This window comes from Rattus norvegicus, chromosome 6 (genome assembly GCF_021556685.1).
Source record: "Rattus norvegicus strain SHRSP/BbbUtx chromosome 6, alternate assembly SHRSP_T2T, whole genome shotgun sequence".
Taxonomy (NCBI): domain Eukaryota; kingdom Metazoa; phylum Chordata; class Mammalia; order Rodentia; family Muridae; genus Rattus; species Rattus norvegicus.
Window position 1 is genome coordinate 57,643,865 of NC_141539.1, and position 25,175 is coordinate 57,669,039.

At 40.2% G+C, this 25,175-nt stretch overlaps 1 protein-coding gene across 18 annotated transcripts in view; it reads right to left on the reverse strand.

The window, feature by feature from the left end:
* Hdac9 (histone deacetylase 9) overlaps window positions 1–25,175 on the reverse strand; it is an 863,837-nt gene that overhangs the window by 654,464 nt on the left and 184,198 nt on the right. For 9 of the 18 annotated variants that reach the window (XM_087554679.1, XM_087554716.1, XM_087554694.1 and 6 more), the window contains exon 1: window positions 16,927–16,993. In XM_087554679.1, coding sequence (XP_087410805.1) covers window positions 16,927–16,942 — 16 coding nt within the window. In that variant the 5' untranslated portion in view covers window positions 16,943–16,993. 18 annotated transcript variants of the gene reach the window in all.

A 25,175-nucleotide genomic window follows, 5' to 3' on the forward strand; every position in this document is an offset into this window, starting at 1 on the left:
ATGCTCCAAACCCACTTCCCAGAGAGATGTGTCAGACTCTTCTTTTCAGACTGTTTGTCTCATAGTGCCAACTTTGTTATCTTTGAGTGTGGATGTAACTGGGTCAGAAAGGCAGAGGACAACTGGACGACTTATTCATTAATTCCTATCAACTTCCCACTTGACTGTCCTGCCAGCTCAGCAGCAACACTGGACACTTTCCCTGAAGTAAACTATGCCTAGTAGATGTGTGAGTGACAGAAAGTTCTGATGACGGAGAATGACTTCCTCTGCAAAACTGAACTGAGCATCCCTAGACCTGGACAAAGAAACAGAACATTTAATAAAACACATGCCTAACAGTTAAGATTCCAAAACTCCATGGATTACAAGAGAACAGATCTGAAAAGCTTTAATGGCTCCAGAGAATAAAGCAGAGGGACCTTTTATAGCACAGAACCATTTTTCTCGTTCAGAAATACACTATCAAAGACCCTAATCAACCCATTAAACTGTTAGCAAATTGCATTTTTGAACCCTTTAAAGGGGTCCACTTTAATCTTCCAAGAGAAGACTGTCTAGGGCAAGACACGAAGATCTCTTGCCATGATTACTGTTCAGAAGCTAAAAATAGCTGTCCGAGAAAATTGACATCAGGCAGGTTCCTGTCACATGTGACCTAATTTGACAATCTCAGCTCAGTCCATCCTGGGTGAGGACTCACTTCCAGAGCTGTTAAGTTTCTGCTAAGAATAAGAGAGCACACAGGGTACTTAGGACGTTAGGCACAATTTGCATCTAAATAATCCGATGTGTAAAGTATTAGAAACTACTTAAATGTCTGCTACCAGAAAGCCTATTGAGTTAATTTTAGAAAAGTCCATACCACAAAATATTAGATAGCTATGAAAAGGACCTCTGAGAAGCACAAGGAGAAGGAAGAGAAAAGCACAAAAACTAGCTGCAATCTGTAAATGTTCACACACACACACGCACACACACACACACACACACATTCACAGACACATGAAGCACCACATTCTGGAAGATCGTATGAGATGAAGAAGGGGGTAGCTGATTCTGAGAAAGGGGAGGAACAGAGAAGGCCAAGGGCTGGAGGCCTAGGAAATGTGTGCCACAGCTCTCCTGACTTTGAGTTCCATATCTGTATACCTAATACAGATTTTCAAATCAAATATCAAATCAAAGACGTAAACATCAGTGTTGTTTTTCATGGGCAGCCATGTCTTTCACCCAGAGGAAAGCCCAAGGAGGAGCAAATTCCACGAGGCCCACAGCAGTTTCCCATCCTCCCCTCACTCAGGGACACTCACATTCAAAGATGGAGTTCTAAGACTGGGCACAAAGCTTTTCCACAGCTGTTCCTTGAATTTTTTCAAGTAAATTTTCCATATTAGTGCCAAGTGGGTATTTTGAGGGCAAATGCTATTTCCCTTCCAAAGTCTTCTCTGTTGGCCCCTTTACAGAAACCTTCTCTGAGCAAACACACACTCTAAGTAAAAGACAAAAGTTGTGTATAAGTCATAGTGAAACAGCAGTGCCCAAGCCAGCGCCTAGATCACCATCTCCTACTCTGTCCTTCCAAATAGAAATTCAGCAGTCACAACTCTGCCCCTGTACTTAGATGAGGAATCCATGCATCTTGATAGTGCCGGAATATAAAAGTTCTGACCCAGCAAGACAGGATACGCAGTAACCACTGAAGCCCATGGAAGCCCATGGAAGACTGACTACTTATAAAATGGGCAACCCAGATACCTTCTCTGAGCCTGCTTCCTTTTCTGTAAATACGGACAATGATGGCACTTGTCTGGGAGCAGCAGGCTCATTCTGCAGGTAGCATTCTATAAGCAGATGTGGAGTGAACTCCATCTGCTAAATCCCACATGGTCCTTTTTAATGGAAGGAAACATTAAAAACATTTGAATAGAAATACAAAAGAAAGTATAAATTATAAGACATCATAAAATTGAATTTGTTATTTTTCTCCCCATCATATAGAATACAAATGCAAGGGGGGAGTATATCATTTTCACTAGAGATCATATTAAAAAATTAAAGACCTGTGTTATAAGCTGACTATGAGGACAAAATATATTTATTTGACATAAAGTTAACTGCACCTAATATACTGTCTGGCAGTAAGGATCTCCCTGAAACTTTAAGTGCATAATTCTGGTTATAATAGCATTAATCGATTGGAGTCTTTGTCTCCATCATGTCTCTTCTGAACTGAGAAGAAAATTAACAAAAATCAATATGTAATTCATGTAAACATGTGATACTAAAATGGAGATCTTATTAAAGTTCACTTAATGATATAAAAATATCCACAGGTAAAATGGTTAGCATTTTACTTATGATGTTTCTTTAAAACACCAGAAAGAGACAGATACAGTAGAATTATATAACATAATTGAGTAGAAGACACTGATGCTTGGTGCCCCTCCACAGTATCATTTGACTCGTGTGTGTGTGTGTGTGTGTGTGTCCATCTCTAGCTCTAGCTCTCCTTCTCCTTCTCGCCCTCCCTCCATTCCCATGTGTCATGTGTTCCGTGTGTGTATGGGGGGTTTACGCAAGTTAGTAGGGAACCTTGAGAAAATGGCAACTTCCCTTTCCTCTGATTTCGCATTTGCAAAAGGCCCTGCTTGAGTGCTGAGTTCTCTGTCCGGCCTGAAGGAAATGCCATCCCTGGACAGGGGGTCACTCTAGGCTAGCTGTGCTTCTGACAAGATAAAAATCTAAACCTGAATATATGTTTCTCCTTTTTACGATTGGCCTTCCACTGCAATTTGGACAGAAAGCTGGCACCCATGGTCTAATCAGCATGAAGCTGTTGCTGACACGCAGGCCAGCTATTATTTTGCTGGTTATTACTCAATGTCTGCTCACTACATGACGAAAATGTTGGAACACATTCTGTCATAAGACATCTGGGACATCTTAGGTCCTTCTCTGAAGAAGACCTACCCTGGTAGTTTAATCGTAGCCTCAGGCAAAATCATGGTAGGTAAACCAGCATCAAGACCTCCGCGGTTGAAACAGGCTAGAAAGCACGCGCAGCTATTCCTTCTGAGTCCCCCTCTCTGAAGAAGACAGCTGTGGTGGTTACAAAGTTTCTCTGTGGACAAGAGATCTAAAGGGGCCTTGCTAAAATCCTCCGTGGCTAAGTTTCACCAGTGTTGGATTTACAAGGCCAGAAGACACAGTTCAAGCAAGCTCCCAGGAGCGTTTGTGTTAGGCAATGCTGCCCTGAGAAGACACTGGAAGGGCTCTGTCTGTCTGTCTGTCTGTCCCTGCAGCACATCTATCTAATTAATAGACAAAAGAACCACCCAGTTTGTTGTTGCCGTTGTTGTTTTGTTTTGCCGCTGTTCCTTCATGATGCATTGGAAATACCTAAATCTTTTAAAACCTGTTTTAAAACACCTAGCCGTTGACACGGTTTGATCCAAGTCTTGTTCTTAAATGAGTTCTGAGTTCTGGTTGCTCTGCTGAATAACAAGCCTTGTAGCAGGGACCTTGGAAGCCCGTGAAGTGTTATCACAGCAAATTCTTCTAGAACTTCTTTAGGTTTGCTTACAGAACAATAAGTGTTCCCTATTTGAAAATAGTCTGCAAATGTTCCCTCTTGCTTAAACCGCATGAATTCTTAGCGTGTGCAACACACAAATTATAATTTCTGACTGAATGGAGGCCCTGCTCCTCTCGGAGAGAACGCAAAGATGTTATTTCCGGGAGCAGTGAGAGTACCTTTACCAATTTTTTTTTTCTAAGTTGCAAAATACTGCAATAAAGTACTGCTCAAGTCAGACTGAAACAATTTTCCCATCTGTCAAAATATTTTAAATAGCATCAAGCTGGTATTACTTTGTCAAAACACTTCGTCAGAGATGGAGTCTAAATTTAAATAAGCAGTTCCTCGAACTATGTACGTAAGGTGAATGAACTGTCTCAGAGGCCGTGCAGTTTTGTGGATAACCTGCAAGATGGCATTAAAAAGGTCTTGAAAGAAATGGGTGTTAAGCCAAGAATAAGCATACCCTGGGCAAAGAAAAATAAATCCTGCAGAACAGGCGAGACATTGCATTGTTCTTGAACTGACGCACTTCGGTTCTTCCCAAACGCCATAAAACATTCCAGATTTATGCGGGTTCTAGTCAGTGTCAGTAAATGTTCAAGGTATAGAGGAAGGGGATGGAGCGGCTAATAAAGATGCAGTGATCATAAGAGGACCTGTAGGCAGTGAGGTCAACCTGTAGGCGGTGAGGTCATGGTGAGTCCTGAGCAGTCATGTGACTGTGTGTTTTCCTGATGCCTCTGGTTTGCTTTCGACAGACATGTGTTTATGTAGCTGAGGTCTGCCTTATATAATAGGCCTGAAGATGAGACACCAGCAGGACACTGGAGGGGTCCTGTTTCTTCCTTCATATTCATCCAAGAGCACTCACACTAATCTCCTGAATTTGAGTTTAAGTTAAGAGACAGCACAGTGAGGAAAGTTAATGCCTTGAAAGTCACTATATTTGATACGTTTTTTATTACACATATAATACACACATAAAGAACAGGTAAGAATATATACATTTTCAGGTTTTCTATATCCTCTCCTTTTGCTATGAATCTGTCACAGAATTTCAAGTTCCTCTTCTCTGGGTGGGACCTACCTAACTTGTCTCCACAATTGTCTAGTGAAGAAGATCTCAGCTTTCTTCAGCTTTTCAGACCATTAAAACCTAATACCTGTGACATCTCCCAGCATCGCCAGAGGGACCCAGGGGTTGCACCAGGACTGAACCTGTATTAGTGCAGCTCTCACACCCCAGCAGAGAAATTGCTTTGTGCTGAGGACAGTGGTTAATGCAAAAAATTTCAAGAGGTCTAAGTACAGACAGTGAGTTACTGCAAAGAGTTCAGACACAAATGGAATGTGTGTGTATCTCAATCCTTCCTCACAGCTCAGGGACCATCTCAGATGAGGAGGGTAGAAATATCATGTGAGCTGGGAGGACTAAAGAGAGACAATGTCTCTGGACAAGACAGGAATGCTGTACTTGGGAACTTAGGGCAGCTGTGCTTGCCTGGAGAGCATCAAGCCCGTCAGCATGCTCACACTGAGTGGGAAGGGGTCATGAACCCCTCCCCTAACTGAGATGCAATGGACAGTTGATGGCTTCTCGGAAAGGGAGAATTTGTTTTCTTTAAGGTGTGGACCCTGGTATGTGGACCATGTTTTCGTGAACTGTCCTAAATCCAGGAGAACATGGGCAGAACAAGGTGGGTAACTTAAGAGAGGTGATGAAGTTTCCAGGTAGGAAGTGAATCTGGAAGGAGCTGGGGAGCTGTACTGTAAATGACTATGACAAAAATACACGATATGAAGTTCTTAAGGAATTAGTGGGAATATTTATACATACAATATATATTTTTAAATCAAGTACCCTAATGTCGAACAAGTCAAATATCAGTTTAGAGGGGAGTAATAACTACAAATTAATCATTTGTAATAATTACAAATTTAATTTTGTTGTTGTCTATATGTGTGTGGTCTATGTCTATGTATGTGTATGTGTGCACCTGCACTAATTCACAGAAGCCTGAGGTCAGCATGGGTGCCTTCCTTTCTCACGGTCAGCCTGGGCTTTTGAGAGAGAGCTTCTTATTGAATCTGGAAATCACCAACTGGCTAGACTGGCTGGCCCAGGTGTTCAAAGGAGCCCCCTTCTCCACTCAAGATAATGTTTCCTGACAGAATAAGTAATCATCTTTTGCTAGCATGCTCAGCTGTAGGTCATCCTTTTGAGTTACCCCTTTCTATCATGGGTATCCTGAGTTCTATATCATCCTTTTATAAAGCTCTATCGGTAATTACTTCAATGCTCTCTTTGTTCTTCCAACTCTGCCATTGACCATAACTTCCCAACAGCAAGATCATATGCCTTCTCTGCCTTCTCTGTCTAGTGTATAGGCCACCTACTGAGCTACACGTGTTGCTCAATAAACACCTGTTGAGTAAGGAAATAAATAATAAACCTACACACATACATACATACATAAATACATACATACATACATGCATACATATGTGTGTACACCTCTCTCTCTCTCTCTCTCTCTCTCTCACACACACACACACACACACACACACCCACATTACGCCTTCTTGATTCTCAACTAATCCTGAAAGAAGCCAAGGTTCCAGAAAAGCTTCCCTCAAAGCTGGATCCCCACATCTAAATCTCCTAATCTTTAACTCTTTCTCATTCTGAGGAGTCAAAAGAGTTATGGGAAACCCTAAGCTAAGGAATCTGACAGTGCCTTTTGTCAGCAGGGCTTCTGGTCTGTGTCCCTCTACTGAGAGACGATTAAATTCTAGACATGTGAAAGGCATGGATTTCAGCCTTGGTCTTGTGAAGAACACAAAAAGAAATGTTCCTGAGATCTCTAAACTGCCACGTAAAAGGCAGTGACACAAACATGAAAGCACTATTCTTAAACTTTAAGCAAATTGCTTTAATATGTTTAAATTCCAAAGCATTTAACTATGCTAATAACATCACAAATATTTGTCAGAATATTTTTTTTCATCCAATTAAAGAACCACTCTATCTCCCTGATACACTTTGATTAGAAGCAACAGTAAAACTATCTGGGGTTCCATCAAGTATAAGGGTAGGAGCACAGACCTGGAGGTGATAAGTCATTCCAAGATCAGCTTCATAGTCACACTTATATTAGATCGATTCCTAACGCAGAAGTTCTTACTTGGCTAGCCCTATGCTAATCAACCATTCAATTCCTACTGGGCAATGGGAAACATGCAACAATGTTTCCCGTGGACTTCAACTCATGCTTTACAGTATAAAAATACAAGTTTTCATTCTATAACCACCCTTTTGTTATGTAAAAATGATAGCTTCTGCTAGGTACCCCAGCCACCCCACTGTGGTCATCCCACACACTCAATCATTACATTAGCTAATGTTCTTAGACTATCTAAGAGAAAGTACCAGTCTATTATTAGCTTTCTTATGCTAGTCTGCATCCAGCAAAATCCACTGCTTCTAGAAAGAACTATGGTGTGGCCAATTAATAGCATCTTAGATAATATTATATATAAAAATACAGTGAAGTCTCTAACACAATTTAGGTGAGTCCATTACTTTGTCACGTGCAGAGATGACCAAACTCAATGATATACTCAAGATTCACTTTATTACTGTCGAATCTGGTCCTGGTACAAGGAAAACATGAAGACATGAATGTGGGGATACCTGACCATCTGAGAGCATCTAATTATCAAGACGTTTTCTCCTGCACACTTGACTCACTCTCATTACTAAACATGACTATCTGCTGGAAAAGCAGGGGCAAACCAGCGCTTCTCAGTTAAGGGCACAAAAGATACTTCAGTGCTTTGCTCTGTCAGTAAATTTATTGTACATTTATATTAATTCATAAATTCTGGTATGTTCAAGTAAAAATTTTCATTCCCACTTCTGCATTTAAATATCCACATAGCAATATGCAAGTACTAAGCTATTTACTTTCCCAGTGGGTTACTAAAAAAGTGAGTATCTGAAATAAAATAGGGGTTAAAACCAGTTTATGCAAGGAAAATTTTGTACATGATCATATCTATAAACATACACATGTATACATACACATGTATACATATACATGTATGTATGGGGGTTGTCTAGAGAGTTATCTTTTGGTATAACTAATTTAAACTTAAGTTTACAAACACAAGTTCAGAGACCTACATCTCAGAGCATTTAATCTTCAATGAAATTATCAAGATAATTTGGAAAACGGTCATCTTTTACATGAAGGTCCACATAAGCCTTGTCCATAATAACTGCAGGCTGGATACAACCCAACCCTGTTGATAGATTCTTTGATAAGCAAAGAAATTGCATGGACAGTCTTAAATTAAGTATGCTAAAGAGAAGTCTGACTCTACTCACAGATGCACAATATGATAAGCTATTTCTATATATCAAAATTTCTGGAAAATATAAACTAATTTATAACAGCAAAAAAAAATAGGTAAGGGGACCTGTCGAGATACCTCAGAAATTAGAAGCACTTGCTGTGCAAGATTGAGGATCTCCAAACCGACTAACAGGCTGGGTGTCTGCCTGCACAGACCTGTTATCCCAGTGAGTAGACCCCACACACACACACTCACACACTCACACACACTTATACACACTCACACACACTCACACACAGACACATAATTATTTAAGTAACACAGCCAATTGTCTTATAATAAAAGGTAAGTTCAACTATCATATTTAAATTAATAATTTCTACAGAATGTAGAAGTCACTGAGGAATGTCATTTGCTGCTTTGCTCCCTGGGATTTGCTCAGCTTGCTTTCCTGTGTACCTGCCCAGGGACGGTGCCACCTACTGGCAGGCCCTCCCACATCAATAACTAATGAAGAAAAGGCCTAGGAACATGCATGCCCACAGGCCAATGTGAGGGAGGCCGCTCCTCATGGAGGTTCCTTTCGTCCAGTGACTCTAGTTTGTGTCGATTAGATGAAGACCAATCTGCATATCTATTTCCCAGAGAAAAACAATAATGTGGTACACATAATTCTTATTCTACAATAGCTTTTTTGGCATGTTTCAGGATAGTGTTTAAGAGATCCTTCAAAAACTAGAATCTATGTTATCAGGTTTTACAGGTGATGGTTTATAAACGAGGAAATAATTGTAGAAAAACTTTGTAACAATAGCATATATGAAATCACCATAATCCCCCAAGATATGGGGGACAATTCTTTTCTAGTAAACACAGGCAAAGGTATATAGGATATAAAGAAATAATTCATGTAGATGTCGAGAGCTTTACTTTTATTTTTGTCAATATATTTACTTTTATCTATATGTGGGAATGTTTCCAGACTGAAAACTGTATTTGTTTATTAAGGATTAGGAATGCAGATCATTGGCACAGTGCTTGCTTAATGTGCCCATGGCCCTGGATTCAATCTACTGTACTAAAGATAAATAAGTATATTTGTTCTTATAACATGCCTTCATTTTACTTTAAAATAACTTTTATATGTGCCCACATTACATACTGTTTTACAGTGCATTTTTTTCTGAAAACAGAGGACATTCTGTGCATTCTTTAACATATTAACCACTGTACACATCACATTCAGAATAGCCTTCCATTCCATGTTTCTTCTTCGAGGTGGTAAATCAAAGACAACCCCATATTTACAACTTCTGCAGGTATGGATCTGGTTAAAGACAGATCTCAGCCTTCACACTCTTCGTAAAGGTGTGTGTGTCTAAAGAGGAGTAGAGGAAGACATGGGCTGTGGGGAGATAATGTCCAAGCTCCGAGTTAGCAGGAATTTACTACCGTTTCCTGTCATCAAATGTTGGTGAAACACAGAGAATGAACAGAATAAGCAACAGGAAGGTTGACATCAGGCCTAGGACATGCAGCTCAGCCTTCTCAGTCAGAAAGTTCTGCTGAGTACTAGGTAAAGGAGCCATCCTTTGTGCAGTGTGGCCCTTCCTAGCAAAGCACCACGCACACAAAAGAAGCAGGGGCACTAGAAATGTGGTATCATTATACACAGAAAATTAAAATTGAAGCCAAGTTAGTCAGTAGAAAATACATGTTATCTCTTGAAATGTGATGGGTCCATTATGCTTCTTGATGACATTAATTGCCTCTCCAAAATACTACCCAAGGCACTTACAAAACCGAGGGAATATGTTACATTTGGGATTATCAGAACATGTCTAAGTAGGTCAAATTTTGAAGCAAAAGGGGCTTCAAATGTTATGCAGTGATACAAAAAAGCACACACAAAAAAACCAAACCAAACCAAAACAAACCTCTTACAGGGCTATTCTGTCAAGGTATTAATCACGTTTTAAAACAAAATTTAAAAATCTTTTCCTCTTGCATAAACATTAATGTAGTCCTTTAAAATGCAGCGTCTCCCACCTGAGGCGTTCTTCCTTTCACTGTCTCAATTCAACTTCAATCGCAGACTGAATATTAATTACACACATATCCTCATTCATTTGGAAACTCTAGAAAAGTTGCCTCTGAAATGTTTGAAATCTAACTTCATATTTTCAGGCAAAAAAAAAAGAGTTTATCCTATTCTCATTGGAAATATAAATTTTTTCTGATTGGTTGACATTTTCACTTTGTGGCATTTGCAATGTTCTAATATCATACGTTAAGCAAAATATCTCTGATTTCCCCTAATGAGAATGCACTAACATATTTACTATTTGTTTTCATGACTTCCTTTAGGATACATAAGGCAATAGCCAAAGGTAGGATGGGCAGGGGAATGTCCTATGTAGTAACGTGGTCACATAAACACTGCCTTAAGGAGATAATTGAACACAGATTAACGTTTACATTTTAAATGCCTTATAAGTAAAAAAATGTTTTAAGAAAAACTTGGGTGATGGTTTGAATACAAAAGGGCCTCTATAGCCATGGGGAGTAGCACTACTAATAGATGTGACCCTATTGGAGTGGGTGTGGCTTTTTGGAAGAAGTATGTCACTTGGGTGAACTTTCAGGTCTCAGATATTCAAGCCCAGTGTCTCACTCTCTCTTCTTGATGCCTGCTGACCCAGAGGTAGAATTCTCAGCTACCCTTACAGCACCATGTCTGCCTGACTGCTGCCATGCTTCCTGTCATGATGATAACAAACAGATAACCTCTGCACGGTAAACCAACCCTAACTCAATAATTCCTTATGAGTTTCCACGGTCGTGTCATCTATTCGCAGCAATAGAAATCCTAAGACAACAGGAAATAAGATAATATAAAAATATGAGTCTAATATTTGCAAAACTCTTTTATGAATTTGAGTATGAATCATGGGAGTATTTGTGGAACTGATACCGCCCAGTTTCACTGACATCTGCCAGAGTACCTGAGTAGTCCACCAGTAAGTCTCACTTTAGGCTGTGGCAATGAGGTGCCCAGTGCATTGCCATCTGGGAGTGAATACATTAGACCGATAATAGCACATTGTGAATTACTGCTAATAATAAAGATGGCACATTTGCATTAGTAACTAGTGGGGCTCTAGAAAAGGAAACTGGGAAACATAGCTGTCAGTGGGGTGTGAGAGGGGAAACAGGGTAGCACACACCAGCAGATGTCCTCAGGTGGGAAAGTCCTCATGAGGTCAAACGGGGTTGCTCAAAAGAAGAGAGTTTCTTATGTAAGTTTATATATCCATCTATATCAACTCTTTATTTCATGGAATGGGAATATTTAGAACCAAGAACAAAAATGAGAAGATCTGGAGACAGATTTCTGCTATGGCATGGTTTCCCCACCATTGGTGTAAGTTACAGGTTTGTTTGGCTTTTACAGAATTAAGTAGCTGTACATCAACACAATCCCTTGCTTGAATTATTACCAAGATTCCATCAATCATGTATATACCTTCGTTATCACAGAAACCCTTGCCTAATTACGAATGCTAAGCCACTGTGAGGGTGTGTATTTGCAGAGACAAAATGCTCAATTCTTGCCTTGGAGATGAATATCAGGAATGTTTTATGATTGTGCAATTATACACATTAGAGACATCGAGAATTTCACAACAAAATGATAAAAATTCTTTTTTAAGGAATGGAAGGTATTTTAAGAAAATGAATCAAATACATTTAAAAATTATTCTTACTACAGAAACTTTCCTAATACTAAAGCATAGGAACTAACTAAACATAAAATTGCAGTTCCAATATAAGAAGTCCAACAGCCACTGGGTGAAGTACAGATAACCGTCTTCTACAGATAACAAGGTAGATGAATTCTGTTGAAAATAAATTCTACAGAGATATTTTATACGTTCACTCATGACATTCACTGACTTATTTCTACAAAGAAGGATTGAGAAGAAAATGAAATTGAAAAGAACATGTTTCAGGACCAGGAGATACTTGTCAATGTGTCTGCTTCATGAACACAGGGACCCAAGTTCAATCCCCAGACCCTGTCTTAAAAACTGCTTGGCAGGTTGACTCATGCTCAGAGAGACAAGGTAGGCAGATCCTTAGAGCTCACTGGCATGCTAGCCTAACTTACTCGGTGAGCTTCCAGTCTATTAGAAAAACTGTCTAAAAATAAAAGGGAGCAGCTCTAAACAATGACTCTGGTTTCTACAACTATGGATGTGTATGCATGCTTGCCTAGGCACGTGAATACATATATATATATATATATATATATATATATATATATATATAGAGAGAGAGAGAGAGAGAGAGAGAGAGAGAGAAGATGGGGAGGCAGAAAAACAAACACGGAGAGACAGAGGAAGAGACAGAGATGGGGAGATCACTTTACAGTATAAAAACCTGTAGGCAGACCATAGGGCAAACCTATAAGATCTGCCACTGCTTTTTATACAACTTACGAGAACGCTCAATGACCACCAAGACCTTACACTGGCTGAATGGATGTGTATCATATTCTGTGTTTGGGTTTCTCAGCCAGGCCATTGAAGGCACTGGGTGAGGTGGGGGTGGGGCAACTCTTTTGATGGAGTAGGAAGCTGCCCTGTATGGTGTAAGATACTCAACAGTATACCTGGCCTTTGCTAGCGGATGCCAGTAATGTACCTGCTGCCCATTTTGTGACGATCAAGAAACAGCCCCAGCCACTGTTAAGTGTGTCCCAGGAGACATAATTGAACAAATCATATCTGGTAGCCCTGACGTTTGGAAATGCACATACGAAGAAAGTGCTGGCTACAAGCATTTTCTACTTTGGGAAAAACAAATCTAGGACAACATAAATAGTTTACTTTTGTTTCCCTGAATATTACGGACTTATGAAAATAGAACTAAGAGCAGAAATCTCATGCCACTTAAGAAACCAGTATGCTTCTTCCTTGTGTTCACATCTTCATGTAGTTAGTCAGTCATAAAATTCTTAGTTTGTCAAAACAATATAATTTTGGAGAACCTACATGCTCTGCCTATTTACTTCATGGCAAAAAAAGGAGATTCTTCTGATTAATCACTTTATGGCTTTTGAGAATATATTAGTTCTTTATGCAAACTAACTACCTACCTCTTATCTTGCCTGAGTCTGAGCTTCCTCTGAAGTCACAGCTTTCTGGATGTTAGATTTATCTGTCATTATTTATCTTGATTCTGCTGCTTTCCCTGCTACTCATCTGATAAGTATTGGGGGTTTCCAGGGTTGAGCTTGGGTTCCTCAGTATCCCTTGTAAAATGCCATTTCCTTGGATGATTGTCTCCCTGACTTCACATACCATGTCAGCGGGTGCGTTCCCTTGAATATTTCAGAAGCATCTCATTTGACTGTCTCAGCCCATTCTGATTAATGTCATCTTTCTTATATGTGTTTCTCAGTGAGGTCAGAATTGACACCTCCTCATTTGCTTTCACAGGTAGTTACTATATCCTACCTGTAATACAAGCTGTTTTTTTAGTCTACTCATGGCAACTGAGGTTACCCTTAGTCCAGACCAAGATTATTTCTGAACTAGGCAATAGGTTTCAAATGCATTTCTGCACATCAATTTTTATGTCTCAAGAATATAGTCTCTCCTCTAACTCATATAAAATATTACTCAGCTCATTCAGAATGTGTAAACTTTTTAATCCCTTCTAGCTGTATTTGGACAATTTGCAACTCCCAGCCCAACCCACCAGGCTTTGCAGAATCCAGACTCTGCCAATACCTGCAAGTAACTCCTGTTTTACACGTTCAGCTGTGTTCTATTTCTCAACACATTTTCACAAAGCGCTTATAAACAGTGACACAAAAACTTGGACAAGTATTTTAAATTAGGATGTAAAAATCAAGATTTGGAAACCCAAGATCCCCAGTACTTGGTAATCCACTAGGTGATGAAGCCCTTCAAAAATGACATTAACATACAACAATTACAATTACATTAACCTACAACAGAATAGGGACTAAACAGAATAGGAGCTAAACAGCACTTCTCTCTGTAAACACAGAAGGCAGAGAAGCTTCTAACCTAGAGCTAGATTACATGTTGTGAATTATACATCCTCCTGAGATAAACACATTGTAGCTAGAAAAATAAAAAGAAAGGAGGAAAACAGAAACAAACGAGCGATTTCAGAAGGTAGCCTGCAGTTGGCAGAACTAGAGAGGTTCTGCTTACTCAAAATTCTAGGGATACTCAAACTCCCTCTCTCCCCTTTGTTCCACTTCCCCCTCACTTTCTCTTCTCCTCCCATGCCCTCCCTCTGCCTCCCTATTTCTCTCCTTTTTTCTCCTTCCCTCCCTGGCTCCCACTCAAAGCTGCTTTTTCTGTAAAAATCAATCAATCAATCAATCAATCAATCAATAAATCAATTAGATTTCAAAATCCTTCCAGCAATCACACAGACAACAATCTGAGTTTATTAAGTTAAAAATTCTTTAGACAATGACATAAAAACAAGGGAAGATGAAGAGTATCTCGGTTTTATCAGATTGCCTGATTAAAAAAAAAAAGTCAAGTCAAACATGCTATACTTTTGCATTTTCAGAGCCAATTTCAAGACAATGTCCCTTCAGTAAAGAAAAAAATAATACTGAAAGCACAATGGCTTTGGAGGGGGAAATGTCTCTAACGTTGTGAAATTACCCTCTCCCCTCACTCACTCATTCAGTTCTATTTTTGTACTTGCACCAGTAATCTAAGAGAAAAGCAGGAGAAGTCAATGCCAGGTTTCTAAAATGTCTGGCTGCTTGTCCTGATTCTCTCTGGCACCTCCCCCACGACCCAGCCAGCTCCTAGTTTACAGTGCATCAGTGTTTCCCATTTGTTTAACAGCAGCACTGCACATTCAATAAGACTAATCTGATGATTGTCACCCACCCTCTGCAGACTCAAGAGAGGCAAATGACACCAAACAGAAGCTACCACTGAGGCATGACTAATTTATCAAAAGAACACTTCTATTTTGGCCAATATTTATTTTATTGCAGTGATGCCTCCACCCTACCAGGCTCAGGGCTTGTCAGGGTCTATGACACATTTCCAGATTGTAATTACACATTATTAAAATTCACTCTGAAAAAGAGTTTTGCCAGAAGAAAAATCTTTTTCATGCACTTCATGCTAAAAGATTACTGATAACTTTTTTATTTGGGAAGACTAAGAACAAAACCTTGCATGCATTTTGAGGGTGAATATTTCAAACAACCATTCTTTTTTTTTTTTACATACAAGGCACTAAGTTGAGAAGTCAGACAAGGAAAAGAATCTGCTGCGTCTAATTAATGACAGGCAGGTTATCTCATCCCTCTGTACCCTGGTTCTCTGTATATGAACACATTAACAATGAGTGTCATAGAGATACTGGAGGGACTGAACCAGAAAGTTATACAGTTCAGATGCCAGCCATATCCTAACTGCTCAATACATGTCTGCATTGTAAAGAAGGAAGGGCACAGAAAAGACCCTCGCATCTCAGTTTGTCACCAACCTCGGGATTTCAACTCTGTTGTTCCAAATGAAAAGTTATTTTGTCAGTTTGCAGTAGCCAAAGAAACCTGAGACGGCCTGGAGATACTTCATCAGAGGAAGGAAAAACCAAAGCTAAAACAGAGGCAGACTCCCAGGTAAAGCAGAACTGTCCATTCCCAGCCCCATCACCCCTCACAGGGATCAGAAGGCCCATGCAGGGGTCCCTCTCCTCCAGCCTGCTATTCCTGGCTCTGTGAGCATTGGTAAATCTCCATGATGCCCCCCTCCTCTCAGAGAGAAGATGGACAAGGCGAGCTCTGACTGTTCATTTTCAGATGCAACTCCAAGGACAGCTGGAGAGAGGGTTGTGGCAAGAGTAAGGTATTCTTGGGGAACAAGACTTCTTAATAGGAATTGTGTTCACATTCCCTCCATCAAATGAGCAGAAAATGAACAAAGATTAAAACAATGAAGTATGCCAAGACAGACCCAACCCAGCCTTACTGTCAAAACTACAGTTAACAGTTTCCGGGGCCACCACTCCTTTTTTTTTAAGCATTTTCCCCCACCTGTTTGTCTCTCTCCCTCAGGAGAGCACTGTTGTCTTCATTTAAGGTGAGGAAACTCAGGCATGAGAAGTTAAGAGGCTTCCCAAGAAGACTATCTATAATGAACCCAAAATTCTGCCTGAAATGAATGTGGTCCCAGAAAGCAGCATCTGATGACCCATCCCCCCCAACTCTTTCACTCACTGGGAAACCATCCTCAGACCTTAAAAGTCTTTCTTCCCCACCCTACCCCAGTCACCATTCCAGCTTCTTCCTAATGACTATTAGGACAGAACTGACATTAATGAGTTGGTATGACAATTTAGGGAATTTTAGGTCTTTCACACATTTCAAAATACTAAATGCAACAAGGTCGAAATAGGTACACATTCCAGATGCACAGTCCATAGGAAAAAACAGCGGATTCCTACAGCAGAGGCTGGGGAGCAGTGCCTTGTGAACCAGATGCCACACATTCATCTGTAAATTCATCAGCATTATCAAAACGCTGGAAGAAATAGAATTGTTTCAACTCTTCAAGAAGGTAGCTGAAGACCTTAAGCTGCTTTAGGTCTGAGATACATCAGGCTCTATAGATGATGTGCCTTCATGGCAAATCCTGATCTGAAAACACATGAACTTCCCAGTAGAAACTTTTGCCAACTCTAGAACTTTCCCCAATCTGGAACAGTAAACACTTAGGAGGGAGCTGCATTTCACTCAGGCAGTTCTCTTCACTGCTGCCGACCAGACACCCTTTTGTTTCCCCTCGGTACTTATCTTCCCACAGACTACAAATTATTACAGACTATTCGCAAAGGGGAAACTTAAGAGACACCCGGCACGATACTCTCTTTTTCAGGGTTCACTTAAAAACTTGAAAGGAACTCACCCGTTCTGTTGTGCATTCCCTCTTTGCCAAAGTGTGCCGTGGTTTGGAAAGTGAGCCCAGTCCTTCTGAACTTTTCTGTATCCGTTATAATATTAAAGAGCCACAAGGAAGGGAAGTGGTTAGTCAACTTGCTAATTTTATCAGTTCCCCACCACTCCCGGTTAAACAGTACCTGATGTACAGACAAAAAAAAAAAAAAAATCAGTGTTCCAGTCTGTTTCCCTGCCTCGGCAAACCGGGAGGCAGAGGGAGGGACTGTATCTGGTTTGTAGCACAAGACAGTCAATGAATGAACATCTTATTACTATTAATAAGTAGCTTAATAAATGCCAGATGCCAGTGATTCAACAAAATGAAGAGGAGGGAAGAGAATGTCGGCACACTCCAGCAAACTCCGTATGTATGGGTGGGAAAGGGGGTGATTTTAATGCAATCAGAGGACGTGTGGGACGTGGCTGGCGTTTCATTTGTTGATAAATTATTCTGCACTGGAATGGAGCCAGTTTACCGGATATAGAAACTTCCACAACTTGGGGCCCTGGCTCAGACCAGTCTTCCTCTGGAGCTTAGTAATTAACAGACAGGACAAAGTAGAAAGTGTGTGCCTCTGGATAAGGAAAAATTAAACATCCTCTGGAGGAGCAGCTATGAACTATGTCCTGGAAGTAAAACTTGACAAGAAATGAGGAGAAAATACAGACCCGGAGACAGATTTTTAATGAAATAAAACGCTTTTGATGTTTTCATCCCACTCCGAAAGACTGCAACAAATATAAAACACCGTTGCCCCAGAACCCTAGATCAGGCTGTTTCCTGAGCTCCTTAAATGGCTGGTATTTGAACTAAATCTGAAGTGCTCACTTTGAAGTCCATTCCCCACCATATCTAAGGATTATGGAATTAGACAAGGAGACTTCGGCAAAGCAAATCATCTGGAAGGCTTGTTAACCCTTGCTATAGATTGGCTGAGAATACATTCCCTCAAAGACATCCTGACAGACTAAAATCATGTGAAGTGACAAGGTCAAAAAACGGTTAAACTCCATACCCTGGTGCAGTCTGAGGCAAGAAGGGCCCGGAGGCACCCTTCCCTACTACCATTCCCCCAATCCGTATCACTAACCAAATAAACAAGGGAAGGCAAAGAGCATGGAGATCACCACCTTTATTTCCCATAATCCCATTTTCTACTTGAACGTAGCCTTGATGTGAACGTACATGGCATGTAAGCAGCACCCTGCTCTGGGACCCTGCAGATCTTCTGTGCTGAGAAGCAACAGTTCTATAGTTCTATGCACTCCCCATCCCAATTTCCACATCTGTACCTGTCAGGGGTCACGGGTGGGAAGGAATTCCTGGGAGCTCCACACTTTGCAGTCACCCTCTCCCTCACAGGCTTGCCTCCTAACAGTCTCTTCTCCCCAGTTCCTCACAACCTCCTCCGACTACCCTGCTCTGCCGGACACTGCAACCCCTTGGGGAAGCTTCCTCCCCATTCTCGTATAGCATAGGTCATTATCCTCTCTGTCCAGTCAGGAACTATTTCACTGTTACACCACCTTTAATCTTTAAAAAAAAAAAAAAAAAAAAAAAAACTCTACCTTAGAAATAAGTGTTTTGAGAGGCCTCTTAGTGCACCCAAAATGAAACTCAGGTATTATACAATCACAAGCTACCTAGCGTGATTTTTTAGAAATCCACAATGCTTCCAGAAATGAGGCTCCAAGTTCTCATGTTGAAGAATTCTTCAGGTGCCTGCACGGCCGTCAGTGTGTAATTTGAACCGAAGTAAGGAGAAGTCCATTCTTGCAAAGAGGCAAGAAACTAAAAGACTCCTACATGGATTAGATATAGAATTAAAACAGTATTAAAATAAAAAGTGAAAAAGCAGTGCTGCAGGTACATTATAAAATATAAGGAAAGTAACGTGAACAGAAGTCCAGATAGCGCTCAAGAGACTCCTCAGGGGCTAGAATGATGAGTCAGCTGCCAAGAGCTCCATCTGCTCCTCAAGAGCTCACAGTGGGGCAGCCAGCTTATAATCGCCTCTCACTCCAGTTCAAGGGACCTGTTGCCCCTTCTGGCCTCTGTAGCTACCAGGCAGGAATGTGTCACACAGATATACGTGCAGACAAATCATCCATAAACACACAAATAAACATATAAGAGTAAACACAAACGATGGATACTGTGTAATGCGATCTGAGAATTACTCCTTGTTCCTAAAGACCGTAAAAGAGTCTTGGCTTTCTTTCTTTAGATGTTGGATGAGGTTACTACCAGCACATGGATAAAGCTATGATATGCTGATTACTGATGTACTGTCAGCAACACTGGGGTCAGTGGCATGGTTGTTCAAACGGCGAAGAACCCATCCTAAACCTTCAAGCAAGACAATAGGACTGTGAGCTGGAATTACATGGCTGCTGTTCTCTTAGGAAATTTATTATCTATTCAAACATTTTAAGCTGAAGGACTGGAAAGAGCATCAGGAGTGAAGGAGACCAGGGAAAGCAGAGGAGGATGAAAGGCAAGTGTGCCAGCCACCAAAGGCTCCCCTATGGAGACAGGAATTCCCTTTCCCTAGAAAGCAAACCCCTGTTTACCAAAAATGCCATTAATGTACCTTGGTAACATTCTTTTTTCTCAGCAGATTAGGAGTCTTCCTATCTGCTATAAAATGTCTTCAGACTGATATGATCTCTGACTTATGTATTGACTCTTCAATCAAAAAATATTTTCAGTAATGAAATGGGTAATAGCAAGACGGCGGAGAAAACTCCTTGACTGAATGAGGACCTGAAGCCACAGGTCCACAAAAGCCACATTTGAAAATATATAATTTAAAAAGGGGGGGATTGGATACGGTGGCAAAGATTATAAACTTACCATTCAAGATACTATGATAGGCAGATCCCTGAAGCTCACTGGCCAGGTGGCCTAAACTATTTGGCAACATCCAGGCTATTAAGAGAGGGTCTCAGAAACAAGGTGGATAGAACCTGAGGGACAATAGCTAAGCTCTGACATCCACATGCATGTCAAGATGTGTCCCTGCAACTGTGTGCAACCTCTGTGTGCGTGTGTGTGCACATGTGCGTGCGCGCATGCACACACACACACACACACACACATGCATAATATAAAAGACATGGTACTCACAGTTATAAGAAGGTGACCACACATTGTGATCTTATTGTTAGAAACAATTATTATATGTAAAAGACTCCAGAGTACTAACCATCATACTTATAAGGAATCTCCATTAATATACCATTTTACATCTTCTTTCCACCTGTCAGTACACTCTAACTTTTCAAAATTAATTCACCATCTTTTCATTAAGAATTAAGTAAGAAAGTGCATTTTTGGTTAAGAATTTAAGAGAAAAAAAGGTATAAAAATCCTGTCTAAAAGAACTGCAGGAAAAAAATGGAGAAGAGCCTGAGGGAAAAATGGCCCAGTGACTGGCCCAAATCGGGATCCATCTCAAGGGGAGCCTCCAAGACCTGACACTATTACTGATGCTATGGTGTGCTTACCAACAGGAGCCAAGCATGGCTTCCTCTGAGAGGCCCAACAAGCAAGTGACTGAGACAAATTCAGATACTTATACCCAATCATTGGATTGAAGTCGGGGACCTCTGTGTTTGAATTAGGGAAAGGCTGGAGGAAACTGAGGCGAAGGGTTACCCCAAAGGGAGACCAGCAGTCTCAACGAACCCAGACCCCTGAGATCTCTCAGATACTAAGCCACCAACCAGGCAGCATACAGGAAAATTTCTCCAAGGTCCTGGACACATCTCCAAGCCTCCGGCAGGGGACTGCCTGGAGTGGCCTCAGTGGGAGATGTGCCTAACCCTTGAGAGATTTGAGGCTCCTGGGATGGGGAGGCCTGGCAGGGGTCAGTGGGTGCATGGACATCCACTCAAAGACAGGGGAGAAGAGGGATGAGATGAGGAACTGTGAGAGGGTGGGCTGGTAAGGGAGGAATGCCTGGACTTAAAAAAAAGTAATAAAAATAAATTAAAATAGATAAGTAAATAATTTACTTTAACACAATTAGAAAGGACCACTGCCAAAATGGAAAAACCAACATTACTATCTAACAGCCATCTATGCTCTGTTTCAAACACAGGTGAAAGACTAGCGAGGCTCCTGGCCAATAAGAATCAGGTCCAAGGACTGACATCCATTGCTTGTGTCGCATAACTCATTCTTTTATCTACTTTATCAGGCAACCAAAGGCTACTCGTGAAGCATCTCAGTGTAAGTAATTAATAAAAGCAACACTCAAACAATTGTGTGTTGACTTTAAAACAAGAGAACTAAAAGAACTGAAAAAATAAAATTCCCTGTAAGTTAACAGCAACGGTAGCAATAATTATTCTTGTCATGATGATGATGATGATGATGGTGGTGATGATGATGAGGATGATGATGATAAGGTTGGCCTTAACAAAGAAGATGCTTTGTTAATTTAATTACTTTTTTCCTACTTACTAATTTAATATCAGAAGCTGAGTCACGTTTGCATTCAATAAAATTGATTTATTAATTTCCTCTAATCTTAGAAATTACTGAATAAAGCCCCTCATATAAACCACTCTTATCCTTCACTCTACAAATTCTAGGATGACTTTATTTCTATTAAAAGCATTTCCCCCAAATTGGAATTTTAATTATAAATGTGGCAAAAAAGAAAAAATGACCATCAAAGGTACCAGGCTTTGCATCATAAAAAAGCCTACTTCTTTGAAATTCACACAGCACAGGGACATTTAATACACACAACCAACAGACACTTCAGATTTTTTCATGATTACTGATTTGTTCAGTTTGGAAATGTATACACTTGGAAAAATGGATTTTGGAAAATAAAGATAATCACATGGAATAATGGTATAACGTTGGGGACGGTGCTTTTATGGGTTTTCTCAATGATTATACCCAGTCAAGAGTTTGCTTACTGACATGTATTCAGATTCAAAGATGGCCATTGGAATAAAATCTCGCTAGCTTACTGTGTGTGTACGTAGGTGAATGTATATGCACTGAGTGTGTGTGTACTCCCCAGGAAACATAACACAGAAGAGTCAACTTCGATGGCAATCTATATATGAAAATTCTGAAAGATTATCACTTTTACCTATCAACTGAGGCTAAGATGTTGACGACAAACTTGGGAAACATACAGTTGATGTAGGATCGAATGGTATACCTCTCCTAGGACTAAAATTGTAGAACTATACAAACTCTATGAGGGAGTTGATACTCTTTGAAGGTGTCTCCATTTCTAAAAAAAAAAAAGAAAAAAAAGTTGTGGCAAGGGACTCACCAGGTAAATGTCATACTGTTAGTTCAGTGTGTCACTGAACATCTACAAGTAACTTCTATGTTGTCCCTAAGGCTGATATTAAAAAAATAAATAATGTCACTGTTCTGTACGAACACCAGATTCTGTGCATCATCCCACTAAAATCACCTAATAAGATAGCATGTGTTTGTAGTGCACTGTTAAGGACATCAGAGGCTGCAGAAGTACATGTGTGGTACTGTCCACATCTCGGCGTACAAGCATGCGCGTGTCACACACATATAAACTCCAACCCCCCCCTCCCCCAGATATTTCATAGGACACAACCAAAAAGACAGCTTGAAGCCCTTTGACTTCTGAAATTCTATTCATTTTTAAGTTTCACTTTGTGAGTTTCTATTTTTTCCCTGAATAAAAACAAACCTGCCTGATGACCCAGAAGGTATTGAGTGAAGTCTATCTCATATCCATATGGAAATAACTCTCTTATACCCATCTTGTTACTAGTGTATCTTATTACTTTTAATTATGGGATGCTAAAGATCACATCCAGTATACTATAAATAAGTAATAAAAACTTCTTGTTGAACAATAGCAGGAATGAGTTTAGTGTTTAAATTAAATGAGGCAGAAAAGTTTACCAACAGATCTTATAATATGAGAAATTTGAAAATCATCACTCATTTAACTATCACATTAACATTGGGGCTAAGTTTTCTTAAAGGTACTAATGATGAGGGGACTAATTCACTGCAGTATTAAGTCTTTAACCAGGATTTCATTTATAACAAATGGAGGGTCCAAGGTGATTACCACTCATGCTGATGACACTGTCAGTGTCTAACACTACACAATTCGATTTCTTCTGGAAGCCAGATAGTTCATCCATGATGGTCTTTGAGGTACAACCTATACAACAAGGGTAGGGACAAAGCAGGCCCCTCTGTCCTGTAGCAGCATGGGGTGAATCTGTGAGATGGGACCGGAGCTGGTGGGAACGACCAGAGACAGCACAAAATCAATGTCCAGCTGAGCCCATGCTTTCTGAACTAAAAGTCAAGACAAGTGATCCAAAGCCAAGAAATGGAGTAAGTCTCGGTGTCTGCCCTCTGTGTCATTGTGTAATGAAGGCAAACTCCTTGTGTGCACGCACCAGTCCATGCTTAATTCAGCAACCCCTATGGTATTTTTTAGCTCTCATACTTCCCAATTATTTGACTCTAAAGGGAAAGGTATGTTTTCCACGTGGAAAGGTTTTCATGAGAGAATGAGACAAGGGGGAGGGACGAGAGAGAGAGGAAGAGTAGAAGAGGAGAGGAGTAAAGGCCAGCCATGAGCACGTGGAGGGAAGTGGAGAGGAGAATAGGGAGAGAAGTGAAAAGGGGAAGAGGGGAAGATGGAGAGCAGGAGAGGAAAGGATAAGTTTTAATTACACTAATCATATGCAGCAATAATATCCAATTATGCAAAAACCCATACAAGAGCAACCATGAAACTAGTCTCGCCAAATGGCTCTATACATCAGAAGTCACTGGAGACAGGTTTTATACTTCCCTGGCTTATTCTTTTCCCTTTACCTTTTTGTTGTTTGTCAATGGTGATACTTGGTTTTGTTTTAAGACAGGGCCTTTCTATGAAACTCAACTGTTCTCCCCATTCCTCTGCCCACAAGTGTTGTGTTTATGCACAAACTACCATGTCCACCTCCAGCATCCCTCTATTTAGGCACACTCATGCACTGCTTATGAGAATGTAGGTCATGCCAGTCAGATAGGTTGGTTAACTAGTGACAAGAAGTTTAACTGAAGCAGGCAGTGTAACTTTCCCTCATTTCTCTGGAAAAGGGGGCTTTTATGATTGTTTAATTTCTTAACCCTACAATGTTTTGGGTACCATTTAAGGCTCTTCCTAGAAAATGATCCACAATGTACTATCACCCACTAAAAAGAGTCAGGGATATTACTAAAATTTCTTTTTTTAATTTACTAAAATGCATTAAATAAGATTAGTTATACAATGAGACTTATACTATAATGGTCAAACATTAATAAATTCAGCTATAATGATCAATATCAAACAACGTCTTTTTTATTAAATATACCCAGAGTTTCATGTGTGTGTGTGCATGTGTTCAATCATGTGTGTGCTCACGTGTGTGTGTGTGTGTGTGTGTGTGTGTGTGTGTGTGCGCGCGCGCGCACGTGCTCAGGTGTGCCTGTGTGTGCTCAGGTATGTGTGGTTGCCTGTGACAGTATGTATGTGTTTCTTTAAATATTTTTCATGGGAGCTGTGAGCTCATTCTGCCCCCACTTTCTTACAAGCATTACTATATAGTTTTTAAAATCCTTCTAAGATCCATAATCCTATTGAATCAGGAATAAGAACATGTATTTAGTTTCAGGCAAACAATTGTTCGACAGAAGCCCCTTCAATTTTTAATTATTCCCTCTTTCCTCTCCAGCTTCACTGTTATTCTCTGATTTCTAATCTTGAAAGCCAGTCAGGGAACATTATTTATGTTACATTCAATGAGGAGGGAAAGAAGAAAAGGCATTTTTATTCAGGACACTAACACTAACCTTGAAATGTTATTTTCTGAACATTTGTTCTGCTCACTGAGCAAATTTTAGTCTTCAAGTCAGATGTCTAAATACAGTGCTTAAGCTCTGCTTAGAGGCTAAAAATACAGACTTCTGCACAAGGTGATGGTTACAAAGGAAGGTGTTTAGAATATGGTTCAATGGGAGCTAAGGTAATTGAACCTCAACTACATAGTTCAAGCCAGAAGAATTCCTCATCTACGCTGAAGCTTTGGAGTCAAATCTTAGCTATTATTCTCTGAAATGTGTTTTACTTAAAAGGAGAATCAATTAAAGAAGAGGTTTCCTGAAACTCTTCACTGGGTCCTCAGTTTGATCACCCTAAGTCATGG